At 42.5% G+C, this 10,854-nt stretch overlaps 1 protein-coding gene across 1 annotated transcript in view; it reads right to left on the bottom strand.

The window, feature by feature from the left end:
* Window positions 1-447: 447 nt before the first annotated feature.
* Window positions 448-10,854, bottom strand: part of SLC35F4 (solute carrier family 35 member F4) — a 46,530-nt gene continuing 36,123 nt past the window's right edge. The window contains exons 6-9 of the mRNA XM_081830459.1: window positions 8,843-8,968; window positions 6,742-6,934; window positions 3,062-3,151; window positions 448-870 (exon numbers count right to left, since the gene is read on the bottom strand). Of these exons, the coding sequence (XP_081686585.1) occupies window positions 629-870; window positions 3,062-3,151; window positions 6,742-6,934; window positions 8,843-8,968 (651 nt within the window). The 3' untranslated portion in view covers window positions 448-628. The remainder of the gene's footprint in view (window positions 871-3,061; window positions 3,152-6,741; window positions 6,935-8,842; window positions 8,969-10,854) is intronic.

Here is a 10,854-nt window from a genome sequence, read left to right as displayed (position 1 = left end):
TAACCCCTGCGTCATTTTTAAATGTCTACCTCATATTAGAGATATTTGTAACGACTCTTACGCTCAGTACTACTCTAAGCACATCAGAAGTACAGGTGGGTTCTTCTATATCTTCACACCTTCATTTTTCCTAGTGTAAGTGTTGCATATAGAAGATACTCTTTTGATAGTTGTTTAATTACTTTCCAGCCTTCAAACTTAAGGCTCTTATTGGACTTAAATATATATAAAGTGTGTATCCTTTACATGTGTTTTCCTCTTATGCAACTTTCTCTGATGGGACAAAAACATCTCAGTTCCCAGGGAGGGTAAGGTCATGGTAAGCCCATAACTTAGTAGAATCTCATGTTTTCAAGAAACTTTGCAAATTGGGGTTGGGGGGGGTAATTCCCTCCAAAACAGAAGAAATAGAACAAAGATGAATATGTTTTAATAAAAAATTTTTATTATGATTATTTACACCAGTTCCTTGATAAGCATATAAATGTAAACTTTTATCATTGGCATTATTTCACATATGACTTATTGAGATTCAGAGTTAATACTGTCATTTGAGTGTACAGGTAGTGAGAAAATTTTATTATATTCACAGAATATACATACACGTGCATCCAAAATGTGTCCCTCGTTAAGCCAGTGGTATAGACACAGTCCCATTGGCCCGGCTTCTGGTCCGCAGGTGCACACTGGAGTCAGTGATGTCCTCCACATGATCCTCGCTCTTCTTTTCCTTCAGGCTGTTGATGAATCTCAGGGTAATTTCGTCCCACTCCTCCGGCAACAGCATCAGCAGAAACCCAATGCAGATGATGATGGTAGCAGCCAGGCGGACGACATTGAATATCACCTCCTGCTTCAGGAGATCCACAGCTAGGGCAGAAAAATCAGGTCTGTCATAGGCTATGACTGTTTCTAGGCTTCTCTGAGAACAAATGACCGAAGTCAGTGCTACATCTAGAGATTTCTAAGGTCTCCCTTGTTCTTTCAAGCTCATCTTTCCTTTCTCCATATCATTCTATCGTTCCCTTTGCTCGCTTTCTGTTTCTTCTCCCTAAGTCTCAGGCTTATCCTTCAAGGCTCATGTCATCTCATTTAATTGCCTCTGCAAGTTTTATTTCTTGCAACTTCTCCTCTGCGTCCCTTCACACTTTTCCAGTTTCATTGGGCCGCTGATGATTTTTCAGATGAGCCAAGCTTGTTAATGCCTACGTCTTGGCACATGCTGTTCTTTTAAAAAAATTTTTAATTGAGGTGCAGTTCCTGTAAATTAAAATGAACTCTGTTCAAGTGAATTTAGTGGCATTTTGTATGTTCACAATGTTGTATAACCGCCACCTCCATCTGGTTCCAAAACATCTCCATCACTTCAAATTATAACCCCTTACCCATGAAGCAGCTACTCCCCAGCTCCCTCCCCGACCTCCCAGTTCCTGTGTGGGGATCTGCTGTTGGTTTCCATGAGTTAACCTATTCTGGAGATTTCACATAAATGGAATCATACCACATGTGACTTTTTTGTGTGTGGCTTCTTTCACTTAGCATGACCTTTTCGAGGTTCAACCATGTGGTAGCATGTCTCCATACTCCCTGCCTTTTTATGGCTGAATGAGATCCCATTGTACCACAACTTGGTTATCAGTTCATCTGTTGATGGACATTTGGGTGTTTCCACCTTTTGGCCATTGTGAATAGGGCTGCAATGAATATTCATGTACAAGTATACTTTTGAGTCCCTGTTTTCCGTTTCTCGGCATAGGTACCTAGTAGTGGAATTCTTGGTCATGCATAGGCTGTTCTTTTTACCTGGAATGCCCGTCCCTTCTCATATCCACACCATCCAGCTAATCCCTGAGTTAGTTCTCTCTCTTGGCTTCTTACAGGAAGCCTCCCTGGAAGCCACTCCTGTGTGTTCTCAGAGCCTTCATTACACACCTCTATCAAGACAATTCTCTTTCTACATTGTAACTACTCAATTCCTTTTGTCTCCCTCTGTGTACTGCATGGTCCAGAGAACAGGAACTGTGTCTCACTCAGGACCCCTCACCAGCGTTAGCACTGTTCCTGGCACATCCTAAGTGCTCAGAAATGATGTGTTGAATGACCGGATCCCTGGGTGAATGAATGAACTTCCTTGACAACTCCTCTCCTCTCTGATATTTCTTTCCTCTGGATATCTTTTAGTCTTAAGAGTCTGTCTCACACGATTTGGCATTTGCTAATAAATCACACTGTGGGGTTGTAAATATATAGAAATATATAAAGAAATATATAAAGAATATTTAATGGATTTCAATCCATTTCATATATGCTGGGCTTGTTTTCCAAATTTGGTGAAAGTTTCTTATGGGAACAATAACATCCTTCCCGCCCCCTGCCCTCCGTTTCTTCTACAGTTCTGCACACAGTAAGTGCTCAATGAACACTTGCTGATTGTCCCGGGGCAGAGAAAGGTGGGTACCCGAGACTTGGAAAAATAGAATTTTACAGTTAGAAGGACTATACGGTGTTCCAAATCACTCACTTTCATTACTTGTTTCATTGACAGGTTGCACTAGGAAGATTATCCTGGAAAAATAGCTTCTCTTCTTGTCCCTGAAGTGAGTCCAATTGCTTTTTCCTGTATCTATTCCTGAGGGCCATCTGCTGTGCCCCCAGGAGAAACTTCTGCCGCTCCCCACGGATAGTCTGATGGGGAGCCAACACCCTGAACATTTCCTACACTTTCATTAGTGACGTTTACTTGAGAGTCCTCGGCTGGGATGCCTTTTGTTTCCACAGGACTTCCTCTAAAAATACCGCAAAATTAGGTTGTCAGGGAGATTACATGAAACCCAAATGATACATGTGGTATTTAATTCTAAAAGCACGACCGAGTAAAAACAGTGTTTATAGCTGCAAATTTTAAATCTGCTGCATAGTTATTCTGTTGTCTGCCACCTTCCCGATATTTAAAAACATCTTCCCAGGCAAGGGACATAATTCACAATTGCTCGAAGAAACAACACAGGGTGTAAAAGGAACACAAGCAAGAGACTGCGCACATGTCAAATCCTACAAGTACCTGCATTTCCAGGAACGCTGAGCACTGTCCCGATGGAGATCAGGATTGGGTATGTCAGCACCACGCCGACATTCACCAGGATATTGAAGGCTGTAAAATAAAGGATATAGATGATGAAGGGAAACTGATCTGCTAGGCTCTTTCCTTCTAAACATAATAGAACCAGTGTTTTTGCTAAACCTGCCTTCTACACTGTCTGCACCTTTGGTCAATTAATTCTCTAATTTGGGAGCCGGATGCACGTTTCTCCATTGAAGTAGTCTATTCTTCTTTCTCCTCTGCCACCTTGACTGCCTGATCTCTTGCCAACTGGCTGGCAAGGGGCATATTGAGCAAATGCAAAGCAGTGAAACAATCAATTTACGACACTGCTTATTAGCACTATAAAGGTAGGCTGGGGCCAGCCAGAGGTTGAAAGAAGACAATGATTGAAGTTTGGGCTTTTTCCCTTTGTTACTTTGTTATATTATGACATATTCCTGATAACTAAAAGGCTCTCATGTTACTGCCAAAACAAAGCTCTATCCAAGCATGGCCTATGCGCTTTTATTTCCTTTCTCTCGTGGTGAGCATCATGCAGGCAAACAAAAATGTGTTCAGTGTAATGCACTGAACCCCAGGGACCTTTTCCGCATCCTGACTTGTGCACAGATTACCCAAGGGCAGGTCCACAGAACCAAAGGAAGGTGTAACTAGATATCTTTTAATTAATATCTTTGGATCTTTTTAGTAAAATATAAAACAATCATCTACCCCCTACAAAAATGATCAAAAATACATGTTTTCAAAAGAAAAACAATTATAAAAAAAGAAAAACAATGATAAGCTACATAGCATTGTTTTATTTTATTTTGTTTATTTATTTTTTTATGTAGGCTCCACACTGGGAATTTGGGTTATGACTATTCCCAGCTAGATTGTTTTTGGCCAGAAAATTATCTAGGCACTTTTAATTAGAATGTTTGGATCTTAGGAGATCAAGACCTGAGCTGAGATCAAGAGTCTGACACTTAACCCACTGAGCTACCAAGGTGCCCCTACATAGCATTATTTTAATGGATTTCAATCCAGTGTTTATTTTAGGGGTTGTTTAGATGTTTACGAATGGTCCTCAATTCAGAGAGATCTCTTTGTAAATGACTCAACCATGTTGCCTATATCTCTATAGAACCAAAGATGGTTCTAGAACTACTCCGTTCAGGACAGTGTTTATTCTTCTATGCTATCTACAATTCTTGCTTTAATTAAGCCCACTAACTTAGTTATCTGGAGTCACTTGTACTTGGTAGTTAGAGACAGTGGGTTTGACTTTCATAAAACTTGGGCTCCTTCATAATTATCATATAATAGTAGTGGCAATTAAGGCAGAGGACCTTCCTCAGTTAGTAACTCTTTCTCCTTCATTGCAAAGCTACAATGAAAATGTTCCTGCCCCTCAACTCTCTCCCCAGACTCAGGGAATCAACTATGGCACACTCTAGCTAAAGTCAGGAATTTTTTCAGTCCCACACAGACTCTGCTAAACTCCTGCACGGCTATTTTATTAGCTGAACTGGATATTTCAGTGGATTGAAAGTATTGGTGTTTGGGTGAGAACTGAGCCCTTCCCACTCAGCAAGAAACAGGGGGCTTCACCGAAATGTGTTGTCTGTTTTTAATCAGTTCTTTAGGTAGAACACTTACTCATTTTTCTGACAACCTAAGGACAAGAATATATAATTCAATATGTTATCTGTAGCATGGGGCCCAGCCCAAGTTGAAATGGGCTTCAGACATGTCAGGGGAACGGACCAGGCCAACCTGCATTTGGGCTTAGGCACTCCCTGGCGATAGCCTGACCTTCGAGAAGGAATGAAGCAAGGTGAGCCTAAGCAAATAAAAGCTGTAGTTACAGACAATGTGGGCAGGCCAGAGGACCACCGGCTATTTGTCCAGCCCAGCTCTAGCCAGATCATAGCTGGTTACAATGGAGAAGAGAGGGATGGAAATAAAAACTCAAGAACAGGAGCAGTGAAGATTGTATAAACCCTGGGGTGTGTAACACAGGTGAGAGGCTGTCCCCTCATTTTATCACAGAGCAGCTTTGGCACCATGAGGACTGCTGTGGGCTGGGGACGGGCTGGGTGGAGCCCCTCTGGTACTGGGCAGCGCTATACCCAGTGGAGTATGGAGATCATGCTACTTGATGGAGAACTAGTACCCAGTAGCCTGGGTGACACCCAACCTGAGTGGGGCTGGTATAGGAGCATGTATTAGACCTGCCAAGGGATATATGTTGGTGAAGGGCTACTTTGCAGAAAGCTGGAGATCATGTGTACACAGCTGAGGCCAAGAGTCAGTGAAATTTGGGTTATGACTGCTCCCAGCTAGATTGTTTTTGGCCAGGAAATTATCTAGGCACTTTTAATTAGGATGTTTGGGTCTTATGGAAACAGTGCTATTGAATTCCACTCAATTTAGCAGCGGTTATGAAAGGTCATAACTACATATTTTTGGACTTCAAAAGTAGAATTCAGAGCACCAACAATTAACATTTGATCATTCTCTTGTCTCAGACCTCACCTTAGGGGCCTGGGCTAAAGTAGAGAAAAAGATGACCCAGTGCTTATGTGGGAATGAAAACCTGGGCATGTTTTTCTCCCAGGAATTGCAAAGCTGCTTCAGATTATGTCACCTTGATAAAGAAGGTCAGCTGAGGGTTGGCAGACGTCCTGCAGGTCAAGTGTGGTGGGTAAATGGGGACCAGGCAGAGGGGACTGTCCTTAGGAAGGGTGAGGACAGAGGAGCAGAATGAAAGTGATTTGGCTCTGAGTAAAGGGACATTGAGTCATGTCGTGGTTGCTGTTGTTCACCTGCTTGGGGAGACAAGAGTGGGTTTGTTATTTTTCAGGTTCCTTTTACAGCTAGTGACAGAAGCAGCTGGGAGCTGGGAGCCCCCTGGTTGCTCAGGTGAAGCAGACCACCTTGAGTTTGGGGAGTTTGGAGAGACAACATTAAAGTCTCCAGTTGACTTTTTCTTGGTCATCGACTAGGCACAGCCTACTTAGAAGGGCAACCAAGTCTAGTTCTGCCTTCTTCTCGTGCTTGCTGAGGGCTTCCTATCTCAAATTCCTTCTCCATACACAGCCCCAGAGTGGGCTGACTAAAATGCAGATGTGAGCTTGTCATCTCTGCTTAAAGATTTTTCAGTGGATTTTAAATCCACTCCCTTAATGGGTTTCCAGGCCCTTCATGACTTGTTTCTTTCCAGAATGTCATCTCCTTCCTTCCTCCTTATTCCTCCTGCACTTGGTATTCCATCCATTTTGATCCACTTTGAGTTCCTTGAATGCACCATCTCCTCTCTCCCTGTGCTTGGCACACCGTGCTACACCTGGAACACAGTGACATCATACAGTACATCATGAAGAATGGACAAGGCTTCTTGAAGACCAGTGGTGATCAGAGTGGCCTGGGCCTCCAGCTCACACATTAGCCCATGGGAGGTATACCAGTTGAACATCTCTGATCTAATGAGGCAATAGCCTGCAAAGAACCTTCTAACCATTAGCCAACCTTAGGTAAGTTTGGGAAATAGAGGACGAAGTTTCCTAAGGGAATAACCCTACTGTGATCATTTATCTATCCAAGGAAAGTTCAAGTGACATAGGGAATGGAAGGCAAAACCCAGGGCCACTTACCCAGCCACAGCCCGGCCATCCCACACAGATAGCCCCATGGCAGAGCTGCAAATGAGGACCAGTGCTCCACCTTGGTGAAATACAGGATGATCGGGGTGAAAGAGATGAAGATCAAATTGAAGAAACCCAATATGGAGACAAAGTGTGCTGCTTCACCGAAGTTGGCACTTCCAAGAAACATCTTGAACAAAACCTTGGATTGGGAAAGAAACTCCTTAGCCACACAGTTAAAAACTTTGCTAGAGCAGAAAGGCAAGTTCTACACAGTGAACTGACCAGCCCAGAGTTTATCCTCTATTTCTTCTTACCCCACCAACTCCATGGCACTAAATGGACCGTTGAGATAAGGAAGTAAAATGCCCTGTAGTCTTCATATGAAACAGCAAATGCCATAAAATGAATTCCTTATGATGTTGGAAACTGCTGAAGGCATTGTGTTAAATACCACCATCGGGGATGGGTATAGGGTGAATGATAACTAAGAGTGCAGGTAAACCCAGGACAATCTAGGGTTGAGATGCCATCAATTCTTCCCCTCAAGCATGGGATTCATTTTACCCGTAATCTGACAGATACCAAAAACTAAATTAGAGAGACGATCTTTATGTTGTTGAGAGACATAATAATGATGCCTTGGATTTATAAGCACCTTTCTCTCTGAGCTTAACATATTTTCACAAATACTGTTTATTCTCCAGATTAAAAAAAATTTTTTCCCTGGATATAAATATGTGTACAGAGGAAGATAACAAGAAGGTGTGAATGGTCAACATAAAGCCACGTTGGGCTAAGGAGGACCCAGGTGTCTAGTTGATACTTCTTGGCTTTATAACCCTTCTGCTTCCTATATTAATCCTTGAACAATGTAGAATGGAGCAGATCTTCCTGACGGTGCACATTTGATTTTACGCATGTCTGCAAATGTTACTGCTCCCAGGATGAATACATCTATAACATGGTCAGGAGAATACCTCAATAAGACAGCCATCCCAGTCACATAGCAATTCCAGGGGTTGCTTTTAATTTTAACCGAACTTACTATTTTTTTCTCTTGAGAGAGTTAATCAAGAGAACTTGACCACGTGCTGTTCTTTGATCCCATCAGACACCTTAGTGGAGTCTCAGTTGGGGGCCAGTTAGACACTAATGGCAACTGAGTGAAAACTTGTCAAGCTTGTCACAGAATCACTGGGCCAGGAAATGTCAATATGGAAATAGACTCAGTGCCCTAGGAGCCGCAGTGTTGGTGAATAATCAGAACAGGCATCCAGGAGGGATGCAAAGGGCGTTTCCTGCTTTTCACAGAGAAGTTTCTCACTGAAACACCAAGAGAGGGGAAAGTGGAACAGTGCCTTAGCTACATCCCAAAAGCTGGCTCTGAAAAGTGGAGTTTTGGGGATAACCTTTTAGATCTGCTCCCTTAGTCCTTGCCTCTGAAGTCAGGGGCAACGACTGAATAGATTTTCCACTGAAGACAGGCAGCTCCAGCAGAGAACGAGTGGTAAGTACATAGTGCAGATTCAGAGTATCCATCAGAGAGGAAAGGAGGCCCTTTGTTTCACTAATAACAGGAGTTCCTGTGGCTTCGGGTTAATACGGAGCAGTCAACTCGCAAGTGACGGCTTGCTTGTTATTTTTAACACCTCATTGGAGTTAAGATAATGACTGTAGATAGTTAACATAAAGAAACTTAAAGAGAAGAGGAGTCTTTATCCGCCCCTGCTGCAACTGATTGATGATTGTGGAGGGGCCGAGGCGTGGAGCATGGGCTTTGGACGTGGCCAGTCAGAATTTAAATCTTTCTATCACTGCCTGGCTGTGTGCCGTTGGGCAAGTTACTTAATCTTTTAAGCTTCAGTTTCCTCATCTGGAAAGTGGGGATCAGTGCCTGTGCCTCAGAAAGTTGAGTCAGCATAGGTGAAAATTTCTGGCCAGTGCCCAGCATGTAGCAAGTACCCAGTAAATGGTACTTAGTCTTATTTGAACCATCTTTTTTTTTTTTTTCTTCTCTAGCCAAGACTTTCATTGTCCCGGCTTCCTTTATCACTCGCATCTAAGTTACGAATGACAGCTAACCACATAAAAAAAAGGCACAACATACCTTATATAATGCAGATGTAGAGGCTGAGCCCACTGCGAATGCCACTCCTATGATAGAATCGGTGTGGAAATTATCTGCATATGCCATCATGACGATACCCGTAATGGCCATAATTGCAGCAACTATCTGTCAAGTAGAACGCAAAGAAATTTTTCTTTAAAAAATTGATGCCTCCATATCTCAGGGCAAGCAACTGAAGACTTCATGAGAGTTGCTAAATGCTTCCTCAAACCCAATTACCTCTCATACATCGCTGTTTCAAGGTAGGAAGGGTCAGTATTAACAAGAAATCAGTATGCTCGTGAGACATCCAGACAGAGACTATAAAAGCTGCTCACATTCTAATTAAGGGCTAGTAATTGCAGTTTAATCTTTTAGCTCAACTTCTTAGAGATTAATATCCATGTTGGTGAAATGAATTTAATAGGAAATCACTCCACAGCATTTTCATCTAGACTGTATTCTTTTTCTTCAAACAATTCAGCATACATTTTAATCAGCTCCTCAGACGAATGCATGATTTTGAAGATTGACCCATCACCAGGACTTGATTAGGGAGACATAACACTGATGCAGCTAAGAGGCAAAATTTAGGCCAAGGGACAAAAAGGAAAGCCTATCATCTCTCCCAGTGATTTATAAGGAGGGAGCTGAGTTTGCACTGGCACTGGGCATGTCAAACGGAGGCTAGTTCTTCCTTTGGTTTACGTGCAAATTAACCTCAAAAAGATATAGTGGCTCAGTTGGTTAAGCAACTGCCTTCGGCTCAGGTCATGATCCTGGAGTCCCTGGATCGAGTCCCGCATCGGGCTCCCTGCTCAGCAGGGAGTCTGCTTCTCCCTTTGACCCTTCCCCTCTCATGCTCTCTGTCTCCCATTCTCTCTCTCAGATAAATAAATAAAATCTTTAAAAAAAAAAGTGTTAAAAAAAAAAAAGATATATTCTAGAGCATTAACTGCCTAAAGTGAAATAGTCATCATTTGATTAAAATCATAATGGTCTACCATAAATTGATATGATCCTGGATCTATTCAAAACAGGGGTCCACCCCCTTAGTGAAACGCTGACTTGCATCTGTTTCTGAAATTATCTTGACCTGATTCCAGTAGAAGCCATTTCAAAGCCATAGTAAACAGTACAGTGATGGCCCTGGAATAGGGAACGGTATGTCATTTCCCTGTGAAATAGTCTCACTGACTTTTAAACCCAGATGCAGCTTTGCAAGACCTGTATAGGCACCGGGTGGTTAATTTCGTTAAGGTTCAGTTCTGAGTATTCCCGAGTAAATCAGTTCCTCCGAGATAGCTTTTCCGCATATGTGACTTTTGTTGGCCCCTCCGAATATTATTAGTGAATTATTTATTACAACAAAATGTAGCCCTTTACACGTGACTATAGACTCGCCCCGGGCCAGTGCGGAGTATGAGAGTGATGACACATAATTTAGATGCTGCTGAAGCAATTCTTTTGTTAATGACCACCAAGAGCAAGTGCACTGTTGGTTTCAGACCTAGCTCCACACTGAAGCATCTTTTATGAAAAACAGCAGGAGTACTTGAGAACAGACGCTGACATGTCAGCAGTGAAAAACCGTCTTCATAAAGCGTTTTTCCAGGAGGCGGCTTGATGGGAGGCATTCCTCTTGCTGAGTGAATATCATATTCTCTAAAGCTCCCAGGCATGTGTTCTAGTTAGGCTTTGCCTCTCACTAGAGGGAATAGAATCTAATACACACACCATGAGGTGTCAAGGAAATTTTCCAAACAAGAAGTAATAGACTCATAAATAAACATGGGGAGGGGGTTATCTCGACCTGGAAATTCTGCGAGGGCTATCATTTTCTTTGATTTGGGGATTTATGGTTCAGTCCAGGACTTGCAACGATCCTTTGGGCAGTCTGATATCAGAGAAATGAAAAGGCACATTAGACACTGGCATTTTCTGATTTGTTTTCATGTTTAAATAATGTTCATGGGTCAAAGCGTTCAGGTACGCAAGTCGATTTCCCTCAT

The sequence above is a fragment of the Leptonychotes weddellii genome, chromosome 9 (genome assembly GCF_054177405.1).
Source record: "Leptonychotes weddellii isolate Sample4059 chromosome 9, ASM5417740v2, whole genome shotgun sequence".
In the NCBI taxonomy this organism is placed as follows: Eukaryota; Metazoa; Chordata; class Mammalia; order Carnivora; family Phocidae; genus Leptonychotes; species Leptonychotes weddellii.
Note: the sequence above shows the minus strand (reverse complement) of the source record. Positions and strands in the feature narration are given on the sequence as shown.